This window comes from Alternaria hordeiaustralica, assembly GCF_023758085.1.
Source record: "Alternaria hordeiaustralica strain BMP 2776 chromosome Unknown scaffold_5, whole genome shotgun sequence".
Taxonomy (NCBI): Eukaryota; Fungi; Ascomycota; class Dothideomycetes; order Pleosporales; family Pleosporaceae; genus Alternaria; species Alternaria hordeiaustralica.
The window spans coordinates 1,491,015-1,512,265 of NW_026056777.1; the positions used below are offsets into that span (position 1 = coordinate 1,491,015).

General features: G+C 37.0%; 4 protein-coding genes across 4 annotated transcripts; 3 read left to right on the forward strand and 1 right to left on the reverse strand.

Moving 5' to 3' along the window:
- Positions 1 to 12,977: 12,977 nt before the first annotated feature.
- Positions 12,978 to 14,033, forward strand: PCB4 (putative proteasome subunit beta type-4; the record flags this gene model as incomplete). The annotated part of the gene is made up of 5 exons (XM_049386433.1): positions 12,978 to 12,990; positions 13,210 to 13,252; positions 13,300 to 13,457; positions 13,507 to 13,756; positions 13,832 to 14,033. The coding sequence occupies 5 exons, from the start codon at positions 12,978 to 12,980 to the stop codon at positions 14,031 to 14,033; spliced, it is 666 nt and encodes a 221-aa protein (XP_049246282.1).
- Positions 14,034 to 15,043: 1,010 nt separating this feature from the next.
- On the reverse strand, positions 15,044 to 16,595 carry J4E84_003825 (uncharacterized protein; the record flags this gene model as incomplete). Its single annotated transcript, XM_049386434.1, has 4 exons — positions 15,044 to 15,595; positions 15,645 to 16,101; positions 16,169 to 16,197; positions 16,248 to 16,595. 4 exons carry the CDS (start codon positions 16,593 to 16,595, stop codon positions 15,044 to 15,046), a joined length of 1,386 nt encoding a protein of 461 aa, XP_049246283.1.
- A 1,372-nt stretch (positions 16,596 to 17,967) lies between these two features.
- Positions 17,968 to 18,911, forward strand: J4E84_003826 (uncharacterized protein; the record flags this gene model as incomplete). The annotated part of the gene is made up of 3 exons (XM_049386435.1): positions 17,968 to 18,222; positions 18,268 to 18,828; positions 18,879 to 18,911. The coding sequence occupies 3 exons, from the start codon at positions 17,968 to 17,970 to the stop codon at positions 18,909 to 18,911; spliced, it is 849 nt and encodes a 282-aa protein (XP_049246284.1).
- A 758-nt stretch (positions 18,912 to 19,669) lies between these two features.
- On the forward strand, positions 19,670 to 21,217 carry J4E84_003827 (uncharacterized protein; the record flags this gene model as incomplete). Its single annotated transcript, XM_049386436.1, has 1 exon — positions 19,670 to 21,217. The coding sequence occupies one exon, from the start codon at positions 19,670 to 19,672 to the stop codon at positions 21,215 to 21,217; it is 1,548 nt and encodes a 515-aa protein (XP_049246285.1).
- Between the last annotated feature and the right edge of the window lie 34 nt (positions 21,218 to 21,251).

Here is a 21,251-nt window from a genome sequence, read left to right on the forward strand (position 1 = left end):
AATAGCAAATATAGTATAATACTACTACTTAATTTATACTTAGCTAATAAAGTAAGCGCTTACGCTAGTATTAACTAAGGTAGAGTTTCTTTACTAGAAACTTAATTATTACTTTAAGCTATAGTAAAAGTTAAGTTAATAACTAACGTTAGTCTAGAGGCTATAGATAGTAGTAGTAAAGATATAATATATCTTTTATATCTTACTACTAATATAGAAGGTAGTAGTAAGCTTCTAGACTTTACTCTACTAGACTTAGTGTTATAAGACCTTAGCTAATATTTACTAGTCTTACTTCTACTTATAATTTTAATTAGAAGTATCTAAAAATTCTTCTTATCTATTTTATTATTATTAATAATATTATTAACGTCTTTAATGTTACTATTAATATTAAGAGCTACTAAGAATAGAATCTTGCTAGATAGAGTAATAGGCTTACTCTAATATAGTGCCTTCTTATTATATTAAGTATATTCTTACTTACTATACTTATAGTAGACGTTATTATCTCTATACTTCTTCTTATTCTCTACTATATATATATTCTAGACCTTACACTTAGTATAATAGTTAGACTACTACTTACGCTCTAGTAACTAGTTACCTAGTACCTATTAGTAAGTTTTAGTTATAGTAGATATAGTAGTAGTAGTCTTACCTAGATTAATATTCTATATAGCTTTATTAACGCTATAAGTGTAGTAGAGAAACTTTATAAAAGTCTTATAGTTATTAGGTATAGTAGCTATTACGTTACTAAAATAAGTATTTATAAGACTCTAGGCTTTCTTAATAAAAGTACGCGTAAAGTAGATATAAAGAATATTAGCTATACCTAGAAAGTAGGCTTACTAGGTAGTAAAGGTTTTACCTAGCTTCTAGCGTAGACTACTATCTATAAGTAAAGTCTTAGCTTTTCTAAACTAGTTATAGGTAAGGTAGGTACTATTAAGTACGTTAAAGTAATTAGTAAACTAGGTTACCTTTATCTTCTAGATAATAGGCTAGGCCTTATCTATAATATAGCGCTTTAAATAGCTAATATATAGAGACTTATTAGAGATAGTAAGATACTTATCTATAGCTATCTTCTACTATTACTTATAGTTCTAGTTAGAGTTACTATAGAACTTAGAGATATTAGGCATCTTATAGAAGGTAGAGGCTATTCTAGGTAGGTAGACACTACCTAGAAAGTCTATTAGAGGTAGTAAGAAGGTATAAGAGCCTAGTAGAGTAGCTTTATATAGATTTAGAGCTTATAGAGAGAAGAAGGCTAATAACTAGTAAAAAAGCTATTCTAAGTTCTAGAAGAAATAATTACGTGCAACGCGTGCGTTCTAAGAATTATATAGTAGAGAGGTACTCTATTAAGTATATTAGTTATTAGTATCTTACTTCTAATAGAAGTCTAGACGCTCTTAGTTAGAGTTAGAACGCTTTTAACCTAAAGAGCTAGAGTAGTTCTAGTAAGAGTCTAGGTAATTCTAGTAGTTATACTATAGAATTAAATAAAGCTTATAGTTAGGCTTATAGTACTATAGCTTTATAAAGTACTACTTAGCTTTACGCTACGCGCTCTATAGATTAAGTATAGCCTAGTTAAGCTACTATTAGAGACGCTAAAGCTATTAGTCTTTAGTTTTATATAAGTTCTTAATATTATTATAAGTAGTGTTAAGGTTCTTATACTTACGCTAATACTTTCTATACTATACGTTAGTATTATTATTAGCTTTAGTAAACTTCTTATATATAGTATTAAAGGCGCTATATTTAACTATACTCTTAATATATTTCTTAAGCTTATTAATCTCTAGAAGAGTAGTATTATGCTCTAAGACTATTACCTTATATATTAGATTACTACTAATCTTACTAGTGTCTAAAGTAATAGAGGCCTATAGCTAAGTTATAGCCTTCTATAGAAGCTTAAGCTCTATATACTTAGTTTAATAGATATTACTACTAACTCTATTATTGCGTCTAGAAGTATAGAAATAAATAGAAGATAAATTATTATATTATAAGCTTACTTAGAAAGCTCTCTTAAGTAGTAAAGCTTCTAAGAGCTTATTTTAATCTATACTAGTATAATTACGTGCTGTGCTCTTAAGAAGTATCTAGAGGTATATTCTATAATATACTCTCTAAGCAGCCTATAAGAGTAGGCTGCGTAGTTATAATAAGCTCTTTTATTATAGCTAAGAACGCTAATTACGTACTTATTAGAGCGTGCGCAGCGCTAAGAGCTTACTTAGCGTATACGCGCTAATTATAATATTACTAAAAATTATTTAATTAGCTAAACGCTCTCTACCTCTTACCTAAAACAAAAGTAAGTATCTCTAATTTTTATTAGTACGCTTACTAACTCTAGTAGTATACTCTATTATACTAATTAAACTAAGTATATCTTTCTATATCTATCTCTAAGCTCTATAGTATTATATTAAATAAGAATAAGTATAAGTATAAGAATAGCTACTCTTCTAAAGATAAGTAGTCTAGTTCTAGCTCTATAAGCGCTTCTAAGGTAACTTCTTTAAGCTTTAGTTACGTAAGTGCGTTAAAGGCTAAGCTATTAAGCTCTAATACTTCTAACTTCTCTAAGTACCTAGCTACTCTTTCTAAGGTAGAGAATTATAAGCGCTTAAATAAGCTTTATAGTATTTTTAAAGGCTCTTCTAAGCGTAGTTTTTTTAGTAAGAAGTAGAGCTCTAGTTCTATAAGTACTTCTACTTCTACTTATAATCTATTTGCTACTCTAACTTACGCTTCTAAGAAATCTAATCTATTTACTAAGTATAGTAATATAGTTACTTAAAAGTAAGCTAATAATATTTTATATTATAATAAGCGCGCTGCCTAGAAGTACGCTAATAAGTAGTACGCTTATAACTTTAAAGCTAAGAATAAAGTAGAGTAAGAGTATTATAACTAGATTACTTATAAGCGTTATATTACTAGTTAAGCTATAGAAAATAAGCAGCGTTTATATTATAAGCGTAATAAGTAGATTAAGCGTAACTTAGAGCGTAGTAATAAGAATTCTAAAGCTAAGATAATTACTAAAACTAAGCGCTTTAAGTCTAAGAATAAGCGCTTTGTTAATAAGTAGTATACTAAGTAAAAACACTTTAAGATTCTACTTCTAAGAGCTATTAAGCTCTATTAAGAAATAGTTCTAGAGAAAGTAATCTACTAAGCGTAGTAGTCTGCTAATTTTATTAGCGTAATAGAAAAGTATAATAATAAGTAGGCTAGTAAAACTACCTAGAAAGAGTATACTAACTATAATTCTAACGTTGCTACGCTCTTTTAGAAGCTTTCTAGTAATTTCTATAAGTAGTTTTCTAAGGTTACTATTATAGTTTCTAGTTCTTTAGCTACTAGTAATACTTATTCTAATATTTTATTCTTAGGTTCTTTAGGTTCTAAAAGCTCTACTTCTAAGAATTCTACTACTATCTCTTCTAACGCTTCTAAGCTTTCTACTAAAGCTTTAGATAAGCTTCTTATTTCTTAAAAGAGTAGTACTATTTATAATACTTTATCTTTCTCTAGCTTTACTCTTAAGAAGAAGTAGTATTTTTTTATTATTATAAGTAGTATAGAGAGCTCTCTATTTAATCTAGAGCTTTCTATCTAGTCTAATAGTTTAGATATTACTAATTCTTCTAATAAGTATAATAATAAAAAGTATAATAGTAAGAAGTATGCGCTTAATAAAGATTCTAATAATAAGAATAATAGAGCTTTAGTAACTAAGTCTATACGTAAGCGCAGCTCTAAGAAGCCTATTTTTATTACTACTAGTAAGCTCTATAAGATAGTGTACCTCTAATACTTCTAGTCTATAAGTACTAGAAAAGCTACTAACTCTCTCTACAAAAACTACGTAAGTATTAATAAGAGTAAGAAGTCTAAGCACTACCTTACTAGTACTATTAGTAATTATAGATATAATAATATATATATATACTTTTTTTTAAGCTTAAAAAGCTTTACTAACTTTTTTTTAGACCTAAGTATATAAAGAAAGTTACTAAGCGTATAGTTAATTAGTTTTACACTATAGAGTAGAACCTAAAGACTAGTTATCTACTTAATATTAAGAACTCTTACTTTTATAAGCTTATTTATAACTATAATACTACTTTTAAGTAGTGCCTTAAGTATAGCTATATAATCTAGAGGCGTAGTAAGAAGTAGAGCTTTAATATCTTAAAGGTAGAGTATAATACTAATAAGTCTAAGAATACTTCTAGTATTAAGTAGTCTTAATCTAACTTTAATAATAAAACTAATAACGCTTTTGCTTCTAAGTAGCACTCTTCTAGTAAGTTTTATTCTAGTACTCTAACTTCTTAGTGCTAATAAGCTTTATAGAACTTTATCTAGTAGTTAAGTAGGTTAACTATAATAAAACTATAAATAATAGTGCAGCGCTCTCTAATAATAATAATAGAAGAGTATCTTCTAAGACTATTACTAATAATACTATTATAGTTACTTATAAAAGTATTACTACTAAGCTTAGTTATATATTTATATCTGTAAAGAAAGTTATACTCTTTTAGTTCTTTGCCTTAGAGTTTAAGTATCTCTAAGCTTATAAGAATGCTACTAATAACTAGTAGTGCTCTTCTAACTTTGCGCTTAGATAACTAAAGAAGTATTACTTTAATTATAGTTCTAGATATATACTTTCTTATCTTACTACGCTCTTTAAAGTGTATACTTTAATAAAAGCCTTTTCTAATAAGTAGTTTTCTATAGGCTTATAAAAGAGGCTACGCTTAAAATACACTTTCTACTACTCTCTAAGAAGAGTAGCTAAAAACTCTTTTATACCTTATAAGCTTTATAATACTACTAATAATTTAATATTTTTTATATTTAACTACTTTTTAAAGTAGGTAAATTACTAAACTAATAGATTTTTAGTAAGCCTATTAGCTAGTATACTCTTAGTCTCTAGGTACTTAACTCTAAAAGACTCTTTAGTATACTCTTACCTTAGCTATATATTTTAGATATTAACATATCTAAGGCGTATTATTATATACTTATTAGCGCTAACTACTAAGTATATAGTCTACTAGTTATTATAGAAAATTATCTACGCTACTTCTAAGGTAAGCGTAAGCTTCTAAAACAGCCTCTTAAAAGCTATTACTTCTTTACTAATATACTTAAAAGTAAGAAGCTCTACTTCTATAGTTAAAGTTATTATAGTTACTTATTATACTACTTTCTAAATAATAGTATCTCTAAAGAGTATAATAAGGTAGCCTTATAAAGAGCGCTTAGTCTCTAGATTATCTATAAAAAAAGTGTTACTATAAATTATAAGCTTTACTCTAGAGTGCGCTCTATAGTAGATAGCCTAATAGTAAGTCTTATATAAGTATATAATTACTTAGTTAACTACTTTAATATACTCTTTACTTAGGTTTATAAGAAAGTGTAAAAGCTTTAAGACAGCGTATACTATATTAGGCTATAGTATAATAGCTATATAGAGTAGTAATCTAATACACTCTTAGTAGTCTTTAACTACTTTCTTATTTACTTTATCTATTAACTTTATAAGCTCTTAGCTTAGAAGTAGTATAGTAGAGCTTAAAGAAGTACTTTCTAAGTTAAACTTCTTAGTAAGCTTATCTAAATACTTATTATATACAAGCGTTATAGTATAAGTAGCGTAATTACGTAATACTCTTACTTCTAGAAACTATTTAACTAGGCCTTTCTCTTCTAGATTATATACTACTTTTATTATATTAGTAACTTGTAAAGCTTCTTAATAAGTAGTGTAGTAATATATAAGTAGTATATTATTAACGTAGAAGAGTAGAAAGATCTTTCTTTATTTATTAAAGAAGAGATAAGGCTTTTCTTTAGAAGTAATAAGACTTACTTTCTTTACTATATATAAAAGCTCTTTATACTAGAGTAGTAGAGAGTTCTTTAGTCTATAGAGAGTATACTTAAGCTTTATACACTTACTAGGCTTCTTAAAGCTATCTAGTATATTATATACTATAACTAGCTAGTGCTCTTAGTACGTATAAAGAAATGCTTCTATAATATTAAACTAAAGAATCTCTAGGTTAAACTTAGCTACTATTACTATTACTATTCTAAAAGAGCGTAAGGTAAGTATTACTATATACGTAGAGTATATAGAATTAATTACTTATAGATCTTCTCTTACTACTACGTAAGCTTTATACTTAATAAAGTAGCTATTCTAATTAATCTTATATATAAATACCTACTTTAGTAGAAGTAGGCGTTCTTATACTAAAGAGCGCTTAATTTTCTTCTAGGTACCTACTCTATAAAGTGTATTAATCTCTTTCTTATAGGCTTTATAGAAAAGCTTACTATATAGATAATTACTAAGATTCTTGTACTTCTTTAGAAGCTAAAGTAGTTAATTATAGTATACGCGTTTAGATAGCTTATACTTCTATAAAAGTATATTACCTAAGATTATAGCTACTATAATTAAGTAGACTATTATAAGCTTTTTCTAGTCTTCTTCTACTTTATATAAGTATTAGAGAAGACTATTTAAAAGGTTATTATCTTATATACTATTCTATAGATTATATAGTAAATAAACTTCTAGTTCTTCTACTTCTAAGCTTTTACGTTACTCTCTAATTCTAGAGCTTAATTATATTAGTTCTCTATAATTACGCCTCTAGCGTGTTAGTCTAGAAGTAGGTAGTAGTTCTATTTTACCTTATTCTAGAGAAGTTCTAAACGTAGAGCGTGCGTAGAAATATAGTATACTTAGTAGCACTCTATTCTAATAAGCACTATATACCTTATTTTAATAAAAGCTTTCTATATTAGAAAGCTATTTATTACTTAGTACTAGTAAACGCTCTTCTCTAGTTTAGTGTACTTTCTAAGCGTTACTATTATACTTCTAACTAGACCTTATAGTCTAGTACGCTTTAGGCTCTAGTATTTACTCTAGAGTAAATAGGCTAGTATACTCTTAAGAGTCTATATAGATTTCTAGTAGTTAGCTAGCTAAGCTTTCTACTTATATAGAAGATATATTATATACTACTTATTAATTAGGCTAGCTAGCCTATTTAATAGTAAGCTATAATACACTACTTTCTAGCTTCTAGATAGAGTTTTTAGAAGTATACTAGTCTTATATTTTATCTACTATAGCGCAGAGCTAGTTAAAGATATTTTTATACGCTTTTTCTATATTATATAGCTTATCTTTATATAGAAGATTAATAATATATATAAGCTCTTCTACTAAGTACTTCTAGCTACTTTTAGTGCTACTTTTATAGAAAAGCTTCTTATTAAAGCTTATATTTCTTATTATAATTATTTAATTAAGCTTTAGAACCTATATTCTATAAATATTAGACGCTTTGTATTCTACTAGGTATCTAATATAGTCTTTTAGTATAACTTTAAAGTTATACTTATCTTATCTAGCTACTTACTCTCTATTAAGTAGGTAAGCTCTATAGCTATAGACGTAGATAGTGCTCTAATCTAGGTAAAGATTAGCTATAATAGTATAGACCTTCTTACTATACTCTATATACTATGCGTTAAGTATAGTATTAGATACTAAAAGATTATAAGTATATAATAAGCTTATATTATATAGCTAGGTCGCTACTTCTATAATATCTAGCTAGAGCTTTTTAGAAAGATTTGCACTAACTCTTATCTTAATAGACTTAGTAATTATCTTCTAACCTACTCTCTTTACTTCTTTATTTAGTTTATAAGTATAGATAGAGGTGCGCTCTATAATAATACTCTACTCTTTAGCCTATATCTTAAAGTATAATTTATCTCTCTAAGGTAGCGTTGCAATATTATTATCTTAGATAATAATATAGATATTAAGCTTATACTAAGCTATAAGAAAGCTTATAAAGTTATAAAAGACTTTTATAATCTTTATAAGCGTTTTAGCTTAGAGAGTATATTAATAGATCTTACTACTATAATTATCTTTAAGTACTATAATCTAGAGCTTTCTATTATAACTAGTAGAAAAGTTAAAAAGATTCTACAAGATTCTCTAATAAGGTCTTAGAGCTTTCTTATATAGTTACCTAGAGATACGCTATCTTATATAAGTAATAGCGCAATACTTATACTTACTTTAGCTTATCTCTTTAATACGTATATTATATATATTCTTAATAAGAGCTTAGAGCGCTTCTAGACCTAGATAGCTTACTCTTACGTGCTAAAGCTTCTCTATATTAGACTAAGAAAGGCTTTTCTAGAATTATTATAAGCGCTAGTTATTAGTTATACTTATTATAGTTAGGTAAAACTTTAAAAAATTATATTTAATAAATATAAGCTTATACTCTCTCTTAAGCTTTACTAGTATAAAGTTATTAGTAAGCGTTTCTATACAAAGTATTAAGTCTAACTCTAGGTACTATAGTCTAGCTTTATTAAGAGCTGCTTCTAAAATAATATTAATATAAAAACTCTCTATAAGCGCTATACTTATTAGAATAAAGTTCTCTATATATAGTTCTTTTTTTCTAGTTAAAGCGTTTCTAATTCTTTATATACTATATCTAAGTACCTAGAAAAAGAAGCTTTCTACTTCTATAGTGTAGAATTTGTATACTTTTATAAAGGTCTTTAGCTTAAGTAGAGATATATTATTAATAAGATATACTACTACTCTATTATCTAAGATAGTACTTATAAAAAGTAGGTAGACGTTAAAGTCTATAGTAGAGTATATACTACTAATACTTAGCTAACTTATAATAAGAGTAGAGTTAATAAGTATTACTTAAATTAACTCTAAGTAGATAGAGTTTAGGCTCTTAATCTATACTTACTATAGAGTAGTCTATCTCTTCTTATTAAAAGCTCTCTATAAGCTATTATACTTTAAGTCTTTAAGCTTAGTAGTAATCTTAGCCTTAGCTTTATTAGAAAGCTTTAGAAGTTTACCTATAAGCGCTATTTCTAAACGCTTATATATAGTAGTAGACTACTTATAGTGCTATTTATATAGATAATTCTTCTTAAACTTCTAGAATAAGTTATTTTTACTAGAAGCTTATTATAGTACTTCTATAATAGTAAACACACTACCTCTACTAGTAGAGTAAGTAGTATACTTTTAGATTAGCGTAGTAAAAATTTTTAATACTTATTTAAGAGTAACCTAAGTTCTACTAATAGTAAGAGCTTTAATAAAGTTCTACTATATAAAGCGCTTCTATTCTAGAGTAAGCCTAACGCTAATTACTTCTAAATAGTTTTAGATAGTAAGCGTATTATTAACTTTAGTAAGTTTATACACTTTAACTTAGGCTAGAATATAAAGGTATTTCTATTACTAGCGCTTAGCGTTAATACGTTCTTATTACACTTTCTAGAAGTATACTCTATACTATAAGCGTATAAGATTTTTAGTATAGTTCTTCTCTAGAGAAAGTATAAACTTAAGGTATTTAATAAGTACTTATAATATAGCCTCTTTCTCTATAGAGATAGAGAGTATAGTAAAAGCTAGAAGCTTTAGACTAATAGTTTAATTAACTTAGTTCTAAAGATACTCTATATAAGTACTCTTTAACTACTATTCTATTACTTATATCTTATACTTTGTAATAGATAGGTTATACTTATTAGCGTAGAGCTTATTAACTAAAGCGTTCTATATAATTACTACTAGCTCTAGAGTAGTTAGAATACTTATCTAAATAGAAGTAGCTGTTTTAGCGTTAGAGTTAATATTAGCCTAAATTTCTCTACTTAAAGCATAAAATTTAAACTAGGTAAACTACTTAAGCTAATACGCTAAGTTAGTAAGCGTAAAAGCTTTTATAAAGATTATTATAAAGTTACTTATTATAAGTAATAGAGTAGTACTTCTATAAAAGCGTAAAGATTAGTAATAAGATTAGTATTACTATACTCTATTAAACGCCTTACGTCTTAAGTATATAAATATAGAACTATATTATCTTTTTAAAGCGCTAGGCTTATAACTATTATATCTAAAAGTATAGAAATAAATAGAAAATAAATTATTATATTATAAGCTTACTTAGAAAGCTCTTTTAAGTAGTAAAGCTTCTAAGAGCTTATCTTAATCTATACTAGTATAATTACGTGCTATACTCTTAAGAAGTATCTAGAGGTGCGTTCTACAATATCTATTAATAGTCTAGAACTAATTAATAGTATTAGAAAGCTTTTTAATACGCTAGTTCTTAAGCTTAATAGTATAGATAGTATTATATAAGATAGTAAGAAGTCTAGTAACGTAGAAGTGCTAGTTATAGAGCTAGTCTACTACTTATTTATAGAAGTTCTCTATATTAGTAATAGTAGAGATAGTTATACTATAATATATACTATTATTATTAGAGTAGTCTTAACCTACCTAGATTATAAATAAAGTAATATTAGTTTTACTATTATTAGTAGAGTTATTATATTATTATAACTTAACTTAGTTATAGAGCTTAGCGTTACTATTATAGAAGAGAATACGTACTTTATATAAGTTATTCTATAATACTTCTATAGTAACGTTACTAATCTTAATATAGATATACTTATTATTATTATCTAGAATATTAGGCTTTTTGTAACTACTATCTAATTCTAATAGATAGAAAAGTTATAGATAGAATACTTAGAAGAAGCTCTTGCGTTACTATCTAGACTTAGTGTCTATAGTTAGTAGAAGTAGAAAAATTAAGCTCTTACGTTACTAATTATATATTAGTAGCTATAGTAGAGGTTTTATACTTTCTTAGGTGTTACCTATAATAGTCTAGAATTAGCTAGCGTCTTTACTAAAGCTAAAGCTTATAGAGAAAGCGCCTAGAGCGTTAAAGTCTAATATAGTAATAACCTATATATATATATATAGAATATAGATAGATATTATAGAGTTATATTATTAACTGCGTATACTACGTCTACTTACTTAAGTATTTACTACCTTCTTATTTACTAGTAGAATAAGCTAGTTCTTTACTAACTCTATAATCTAATATTATTTATATAACTAAGCCTAACACTTCTATAATATTCTCTATTAATAAATTCTAACTATTATAGTAGTAGGCTTCTAGTAGACTTCTTTAGGCCTTTCTTATATCTTTGCAGCTCTAGTGCTTTAGTATACTTTTAGTAGTACTTAACTAACTAGCTTATAAGTTCTACTCTATAGTTATATAGTAGAGCTTTACTAACTTATTATTACTAGTACTACGCCTTAATAGCGTTGTTCTTAAAAGAGTATATATATCTAATTTATACGCTTAAGCGCAATTACTATAATAGTATTAGAGCTTCTTTAGTGTATATAAGTTATACGTAGTTATTATTATTATTATAACTAATTATAATATAACTTAATAGAGTAGAGTATAGAGTCTAGGTATAGATAGACTTTAAACGTAGTATAGTGTAATAGGTATATAGAATAAAATTATATTACTTATAAGATACTACGTTATTAAATAAATAGCTGTATATATAAGGTTTTAATATTTCTTGCTTATACTACGCTAGACCTAATTAGATAGAGTTATAGATTTAATCTATAATATCTTTAACCTATATATTTATATTTATACTACTAAAGTACTTATTATCTCTATATATATTAATAATATTTATATATATACTACTAGCTATATACTTATCTATAATTTTTATAAAAAACTATCTAAGTTATTTATAATTATATCTAAAAATTCTAATACTCTTTACTTTAGTATATATATTAAATATATATAGAGTACTATTAAGATTTATTAAGCTAAGTATATTTAATATCTACTAGACTATTTTAGTTTCTATAACTTTTTATTTATATAGACTTCTTATAACTATTATAATAAGCTCTATTAAAAAAAAAATACTATTACTAAAGTATAATTTTATAAGAAGTACCTTTAGAAATTTAGTTTACTTAATTACCTCTCTACTATAATATAAATTAACCTTATATATACTACTTCTCTTTATAGCTAGTATAATACTAACTTTAACTAAATTTACTTTAATACTTTTACACGCGCTTATATATACGTATAGTATACTACTAATATAAATATTATCTATTATAAAAGTAATACTTAGCTACTTAGCTACTATAACTCTAACTAGGCTAGTTATCTTAATACTTATTACTTTACTATAGAATATATTTTTACTCTTACTAAAGAACTAGTATTATAGTCTTTAGATATTTAGAAAGTTACTACTTTTTCTATATATAAAGCTAAATATATAGCTCTCTCTAAAATAGTTAAAAAAGTATTATAAATTAAAGAATTTATTAATAACTTATATATAGGTTTTTATTTTAATAATATTTCTATTTATATTAATAATAAGTCTACTATTAAGCTATTAAAGAATTCTAAGTTCTATTAATATAGTAAATATATTAATATTTATTACTATTTTCTTTATAAATATATTTATAATAGCAATATTACTATTATATAGATTAGTAGTAAGATAAATTTAGCTAATATACTTATAAAAGCGTTAGACTCTATAAAGTTTAATACTATTTATAGTACTCTAGGTATCTCTTATTATATAAATAGCGTATATTCTAAGTTAAGATTTAAAGAGGCTGTTAGTTAAGTATTTATATATATAATCTACCTATTTACTATATATTTACTTACTAGTATTACCTCTCTACTATATATACTAGGGGTTCCTCTCTCTATATAGAATATTAATACATTGTACACTCCTCTCTGTTCTACAGAAGACCGACCTGCCGCGTCTGTCACAGGTTTCATGGTGCCTCGGGGGTACCGGTAAAGTCATGCGCGGCCGTCTGTGTATCATCTGAAGGGCGGCGGAGGAAAAGCTCAAGCACACGTAGCCGTGGCTTGTATTCGAGCAGTTCACTGTAGACGTTGCGACTGTGCAGGCGACATATGGGCACAGCGGGTGCGCGACGAGTCCAGTCCTGCCAAGGCCGAGCTGGCCCAAGCTTCATGTGTACGGCAGCCGCGACGCTGGGAGCTGCCTTCGCGTGCGGCGTCAACACCACCACAGCTATAACCACACCAAACGGTCCTTGCCGCTGAACCACCACGACCGTGGATCCGGACGCTGACGTTACCTGATCTTACGCCTCCCCGCCCGCCTGTCCACGCCCGACGACAGTCGCCTTCCCTCCCCACAGCCACCACCCCAAGCTCATCACCATGTACGTCGTTCACAAGACGCGCTATCTGGATACTGACTCTTGCACAGGGAGGTCTTGCTAGGAATCACCGGCAAGGACTTTACCCTCATCGCCGCCTCCAAAGCCGCCATGCGTGGCGCCACCATCCTCAAGGCGTCTGACGACAAGACCCGAGTACTCAACACACACACGCTGATGGCATTCTCTGGAGAAGCCGGCGATACGGGTATGACAGGAGCGGCCACGGCGACTAGCGGTAGCTGACGGTGGTGCAGTCCAATTCGCCGAATACATCCAGGCAAACGTACAATTATACTCGATGCGCAACAACATGGAGCTGTCACCCGCTGCAACTGCCAACTTCGTCCGAGGAGAACTGGCGTCGGCGCTGCGATCAAGAAAACCGTACACGGTCAACTTGCTCCTGGGTGGATACGACACGATTGCCGACAAGCCAACTCTCTACTGGATCGACTACTTGGCGAGTCAAGCACCGCTCCCATACGCCGCACATGGATACGCACAGTACGTCCCACCCGCTGCCCTCTCCAATGCAGCACCTCTCGCACGTTCAGGCCCATGCTAACACGGTACTGCCAGGTACTACTGCCTCTCTCTGCTCGACAAGCATCACCATCCTGACATCGACTACGAACAAGGCATGAAGATCCTGCGTATGTGCACCGAGGAGCTGAAGCGACGTCTTCCAATCGATTTCAAGGGCGTACTGGTCAAGGTCATAACAAAGGATGGCATCAAAGACGTGGAGTACGAAGACGACGTAAAGGTTGCGATCCCATAGAAGGCCATGGGTCAGCCGAGGCTAGACCATTCTACCAGATGATTTATGCACAGCAAACGGGTGCCATTACGATCATGACACTCGGGCATGATAGATAACGACGACAAATAGTCAATTGACATTAATGACTTCCGTGTCGTGCTCTGTCTCTTTCTTGCTTCTGAACCTTGCAGACCTCTTCGCCAACTCCGTGCACGATGACATAGGGCTAAAGGTCACGAATCCAACAACGACGAGCCATGGAATCAAAGAGTCAGAGCAACCATGACAGACTGACAAGTACATCACACTCATAACGCATGCACGAGACATGGGTATGTCCTCCAAATAAATCGACACCGCAGACTCATCGCCATCACTGAAGACGACCCAACGAGAAAGCAGCTTCCTACAGGAGTATCGCTCTCCGATCCCACGCCACCGTAGTGACTGGCAACTAAAAGACAGAGATGTTCTGATAGTCGTGGCTGGGATCGTTTGTATTTTTTGATCAAGGAGCGACAAAGGAGGACGAGGGGCGCAGAGTTTTTATACTGACGTGTGGGGGCGCCAAGCCGGTGCACGGGCAGAAGGGTTTTCCGGGCACGGGCACCACCGTGCGATGGAGCGGCAACAGCGACGAGGGCGACGAGGCGTGCGGCCCACCAACACCAACACTGGCGACGGCATGATGCTGCAGAAAAGACCATGGCGCAACCGCAACATTCAATCGAGAACCGCGTAACGTATCTTCAGTGCCCACTTCATTCGACTGCACACATCGACACCGCCGCGCACTCACCCGTCCCACGGGCCACAACATGTTTCACGGAGTCAAAGGCCATAGAGTATTGTGTAGAGTGAATTGTTTTTTTCATTTTGGGGAAGCTGATGAGCTTGAAGCATGTCGCGATCCACCACTGCGGCCTGGAGACAGTGCCGCCGCTTCAAACAACCGCTTTCACATTCTAGTCATCGCAACCGTCGGACATGCGCTTGCCTAGTCGGACTTATTCGCAGCTATGTCGCGCCTAGTTCTTGTATCCGTTCTCGTACCCGTTGGCCATGACCTCCTGGAGACCCTGGGGAGGACCGTTCGCCTGGCCCTTGGCAGTACCGTTGACCGCGCCGTTGCTCATGCCGTTCATGGTCTTCTTCGACTCGTGCATAGCATCCTCGATGGGCTTGTCGTTCATGGTATATCCAGTGTCGGAGGCATCGACAAAGGCGTCGAGACCGGCGCCCTCACGAGGGTACTCCTTCATCAGCTCCTTGTGTCGTCGCAGAGCCTTGTTCATCTCCTCGGGAGAGACGTCGTTCAGGAACACGCAAGTACCGATAGGGTTGGGCACGGCAGCACGGAGCAGACCGTCACGAGTCTTCAGGATAGCCTTGGTGGCCTTGTCGAGCATGTCCTCGTCGAACAGCTCGTGGTCCATGGACAGACCAGCCCTGGAGAACAGGTTCAACAGCCTCCTGTGCTCCTCGTCGCTGAGGAGACCGCGCTGGTTTGCCAATGTCGCCGAGTAGGCCATGTCGATGGAGATGGCATGTCCGTGACGGAGCGGAACCTTGGGTGAAAGCTTCGGAAGAGTCAGCAAAGGCAACGTGCTTAGGGTGCGGTAACATTACTTCGTGGAGCGGACTCCAGGTGTGGCCGTAGGCAATGACACGGTCGAGACCGATCTCGTGGAGGTTGGGCGTCTCGAGCTTCAACATCTCGTGGATACCAGCACGGTTGATCTCATCCGCTGCCTGGAGAACCTCCTTGTCGTTGCCCTCACGACCGAACCGAGAAGTGATTAGCTTCTCGCAGTACTTGTCCAGCAGGTCAAATGTTGGCTTGTGGGCGCAGGTCGAAATCTTGATCAACTCTGCGAAACCGTTTCGTACTTGGCCCTCTGGCAGGGTCTTCAAGAAAGAGAAGTCGAGGAATGTGTGCATCGGGGCGTGGTACGCTCCGAGACGGTTCTTGTAGTTGCCGTAGTTGACGGCGACCTTGATGCTGACACTGGCATCGATCAGGCCAATGACGGTAGTTGGGATACGGATGAAGTTGGTATTTCTTCGGTATGCCGCGCAAGCAAATCTAGGTCACGAGTTAACTCCATTCCTACAGCGCAGTCAGGCCAGAGTGCCTTAGAGCTATTTTTTACCCAGCAACGTCAGTCACCAAACCACCACCCTGCGATAGGTCAGCATTCTGCAACACCTCATTCGGGGTGGAGAACATACCACGACAAGGACGGGCTCCTTTCGGATGATGCCAAAGTCGGTCATCGAGTCAACGATGCTTAGGAGAGTCTCCATGGACTTGGCCTTTTCGCCGATCATGGTCTTGTGGATCGTCAGGGGCAGGTTGTAGTGGTCGAAGTACTTTTGCATCTCATCGCCATAGACGTTGTAGATGTTAAGATCCATGACAGCCAGGCAGCGGCCCCAACGCTCGTAGCACTTGGCCAGGTTGTTGTTGGCAGGGTTGAAGACGCCATCGAGGAAGGTGAAGTCATATTCGATCTTCTCGTATCCCTCGACGTGGAAGCCGTTTTGGGTCTCGACAACGGAAGCTTTGAGGTCTGACATGGTGAAAAGAGGTGGAAAAGGTGTGAATGAGATACGTTGAGTTCTGCGGGGTCAGTGTACGCAGGACTGCTCTATATAAATGGCGACAGACCGATATCGTCTGGGACTACTCACATAGCTCGCGGTACACGCTCTGCCTCCATTGGCTCTCAAAGGTCGGCAGCGCTCCAGACAACGTCAACCATACGCATTATTCTCGTTCATGATGCGGCCACTCGTGGATCCCTTGTTGTTTGGACTTGGTGCCACTTCACTTCGAGCCAAACTAGGCTCCTACTGGCCAGCCATGATGAAATGACTTCAACAACATTGCCCTCCCAGCGGTAAAACCCGGTTCCGGCACATGGGATATGCACTTTACTCATGCAACATGGGTTTTTGCGGGCTTGGGCACAGCAGAACCATCCTACTTGCCTTCGGCCAAGGACGAACTCGGCGTAGCACAAGCCGCGAACCCATCTAGTGCCAACAACGGAGTCTCTCCCGTGGTGGAGTGAATGAGATACACTACATACAACTGCGGGGCAGCCATCGAAATCACCTCATATCCACTTCAGGATTCACATCGTTCGATTGCTGACGCTCTGTGGCAGATGGTGGCAGAGTCCCCATTTGCCAGCGAGTCAGAAGAGGTGCAGTGTGTGCGCAGGGCTGATAGTGCGCTACCGGTAGCCATACAGCGGCACTTTCTTACCCCTCAGTCCAGGGACAAGCTGGAAAATTGTGACATTCAGCGAGATCTTTTCGATTCTAGTTCCCGCTTCGGGTAGATAGAGTTTGGCGGATCCAGGATCGTTGAGGTATATTGCCTGGTAGAGGTAAGCGTACGTTGTCATGGCAAGTCCTTGTGGCTCCGTAGTCGGTTAGCGGACACAGCGAGCTCTAGATCGTTGACGACAGCCACACCCAACTCAACGTCAACACTATACAGGACCGTGTATGCACCAATGAACCGCCCCACATGAGCGTCGCGTATCCGCATGGCATAGTGCGAACTCGCCTCAACCGGTGCCAAGGGCGCTTTGACGCGTACACGGGAGTGTGGCATGGAAAAGGCAGGATACGGCGTCACACCTACATTGGCATCCCACCCTCAATAATGGGGTTTTGCAGGAAAAGCAATTTGCGCGATGTCGATTGCTAATGTGCTAACATAAGGAGTGACATCTAGACGCCTCCACGGAGGCAGATTGGGTGCTAAAGCAGTCGAATGGACTAAGCGCCACTCGTACATGTTCCTGCATGTATTTCGTCATTACTGATCACAGCCCCGCACTAGACCGGACGCGTTGAGGGGCAACTGTGGTAGCTCGGACGCGTCGAGCTTACGACTGTCCGCACAATTTCAGATTGCCATTGAACAACAGCAACAATGGGCAGCTTTGATCAAAGCAAAGCATATGCAGCGCAAGAGGAGGAGGGTGCGTTTTTCGACGATGGGCGCGAAATCGAGCTCCTGCACTTCGTCTATTCACATCCCAACATCGAGAAGATACGAGGATCACCAGAACATGTTCTGGCAGCCATTGACGAGTATGGACGCACAAAGAAGTATCTCATGAATGTGGGAGAGGACAAGGGCCGCATTGTCACGGACTTGATCGCGGAAGTAAAGCCAAAAACCATGGTATGAATGTCCCTGCACTCGAATTACACCCCTAACAGCACGTAGGTCGAGCTCGGCGGCTACGTAGGCTATTCATGTATTCTTTTCGCAGATGCTGTACGAAAAGCAGGCGGCGAGCGATACTTCAGCTTCGAGCGCGATCCCGCCTTTGCGGCTGTCATCATGTCTTTGGTCGACCTTGCAGGCCTCACCGACCTTGTAAAGGTAATTGTGGGCTCAAGCGACGAAGGCATTGCGCGGCTGGCAGCATCGGGCCAACTGAAGCAAGTCGATCTCATGTTCCTGGACCACTACAAGCCTGCCTACACAACAGACCTGAAGCTCTGCGAGGAGCTTGGCCTGGTCACAAAAGGCTCCGTGCTGGCAGCAGACAATGTCATCAAGCCCGGAAATCCGCCGTACTTGAAGTATGTCAGGTCGAGCGTTGAGGAGAAGGTCAAGGAGGCTGGAGAGGGCGGTCAGACAAACCTCAGCGGCATTGCTGAGACCAACGTCAAGATGTACGAGAAGAGATACGGCAAGGCCAAGTTCAGCGAGAGCAAAGGCAACCCGAATCTCAAGTACGAGAGCAAGCTGGTAAACAGCTACGAGCCAACGGGCGTACCTGTGAGTTGGAGCGCCGGCCGTCTCTCACGCGCATTTACTGACGAGCACAGGACGGCATCGAAATCACACGATGCGTTGGCTAGAAGAAGGCATCATAACTTGGTACATGACGCGTTGTAATCTTATGAATCGCGAGTTTCAGTACTGGTGGGTCCTGAGCGCCTCGGCGCGGCGACGGTACCCGGCTGCTACCAGCTACAGGTGCCAGCAATGCCTCAATGCTTGCAAAAACAAACGGCATAAACAGATGAATCTATAGTTTCATGAATTCTGCGAAGCATCTCTGCGAGGCCGACATTGACAGACTGTGGTGATGTTGTGACCACGGCATGACACGTCGCGGTCGAGGAAATAACCATGAGCCCTGCATCCGCCGCCCAAACCCCTCAACCCCCATCCGCCGATCGCGGCCAGATCGCAAACAGGATCTACTACGACCAGATCGCAGACAGGATGGAGTCTAGGGTTCCACAATGTCGTACATGAGTGAAGTAACGATGACGTCTAGACTAGCGAGCAAAGCCAGCCTTCTCAGGCCAACAGCTTTGTCTGGGCGAACGTAGCCGCACGCACATCAATCACCTCGCCTATGCATGAACGCATTGCGTGACTACGAGCCGTCCGTCTGCACCGCTAATTCCTACTTACTTGCAGCCCGCATTGCAGTGCAGCGCAGCTTGCAGGCTTTTGCAAGGGCATAGTTGAGACCTCTCTCGGTCCTTTTTTTGATAAGGTAACGCCGTTGGTGGTGTGTTGGGAAACGTCTGAACGGTGAAGACTGTGCGAGAACAAGTGCCGAGGTCACGAGCACTTCTCTTCCATCAACAGCAACGGCGAAGACATGGCAGAGGGAAAGAAGGATGCCGTGGTGCCGTTTTACTATAGCCATGTGTGGAAGAATGTGCTTCTACTGGCTCTGAGCGCTGTTTGCGCGCCTGTGTCGGCAGCGCTGGTCTTGCTTGGTCTTGCAGTGTCGCGACTCCATGGGCAGCACAACGCAACCTTTTCGACCGAGGATAAGCAGCATGTGGCGGCGGCACGAAGACGGAAAACTATCCTCGTCACTGGGGTGTCCATGACCAAAGGGCTGACGATTGCGCGCAACCTGTCGCAGCATACACCGCATCGCATCGTTGGCGCCGACATCTCTTCTTTATCGCCAGGTCGCTTCTCCAGCGCTATTGCGAAGTACTACTGTCTGGACACACCGAGTGGCGACGATGCAGAGCCATACATTGACTCCATTCTCTCGATCATCCAACGCGAGAAAGTGGACCTATGGATCAGTTGCTCCAGCGTTGTCGCAGCCGTAGAAGATGGCCAAGTCGTCCGCCTAGCAGAGAAGCAAGCAAGAGAACAAGGCCGCCATTTCGAAGCCATCCAGTTCCGGGAAGACGTTGTCGAAAAGTTCCATGAAAAGGACAAGTTCATCGACTACATCGAGTCGCTTGGTCTCCCAATCCCGGAATCGCACCGCTGCACCAACCCACATGAAGCGCTCGATGTGCTCATGGGTGAGCTGCACAGAACGCCAACGAAATCAGGAAGAACGGTACCAAGACGACAGTTCATCATGAAACCCATCGGTGTGGACGACAAGGCCAGGAACAACATGATGACGCTGCTGCCATTCAATAGCCCAGACGCCACAGCCCAATACATCCACTCGCTCAACATCACCAAAGAGAACCCGTTCCAGCTCCAGCAATTCATCAAAGGAAGCGAATACTGTACGCACGCCCTCGTCATCCGTGGAAAAGTAAAAGCCTTCACCAGCTGTCCCAGCCTAGAACTCCTCATGCACTACGAGCCGCTGCCTGCCTCGTCGCCCCTCAGCAAGAAGATGCTTGGCTTTACCGAGCGCGTGTGCAAGGACGGCGGCGAAAGCTTCACCGGCCACCTAAGCTTCGACTTCCTAGTCGAGAACGACGACAAAGGCGCAGCCGCCAAGTTCTACCCTATTGAATCCAACCCGCGCGCCCACACGGCCGTCGTGCTCTTTGAGCAAACTCCCGAAATGGCAGAAGCTTACCTCTCCATTTTCAACAGCCCTAACCCCTTGTCATCGAAACACAAAATTGGTCCTGTTTTCCCTCGCTCCCCGACATACAGCTATTACTGGATCGGCCATGACTTGGTGTCTTTTGTTGTCCTGCCGCTTCTTGATTTACTTTTCGGCGTCGCGACCTTCCAGGCTGCTTTCAATGACTTGGCGACATTTTGGAGTCATGTTGTCGGTTGGAAGGATGGGACGTATTTGTTCGAAGACCCTCTGCCCTTTTTCGTTTTGTATCATATCTATTGGCCTGCGAAGTTTCTAGAGGCTTTGAGGACAGGGAAGGCGTGGAGTCGGATTAACGTTAGTACTACGAAGATGTTCGAGGGATGAGTATGGCGTGATGTGGGTCAGACTGTAAAAGAAA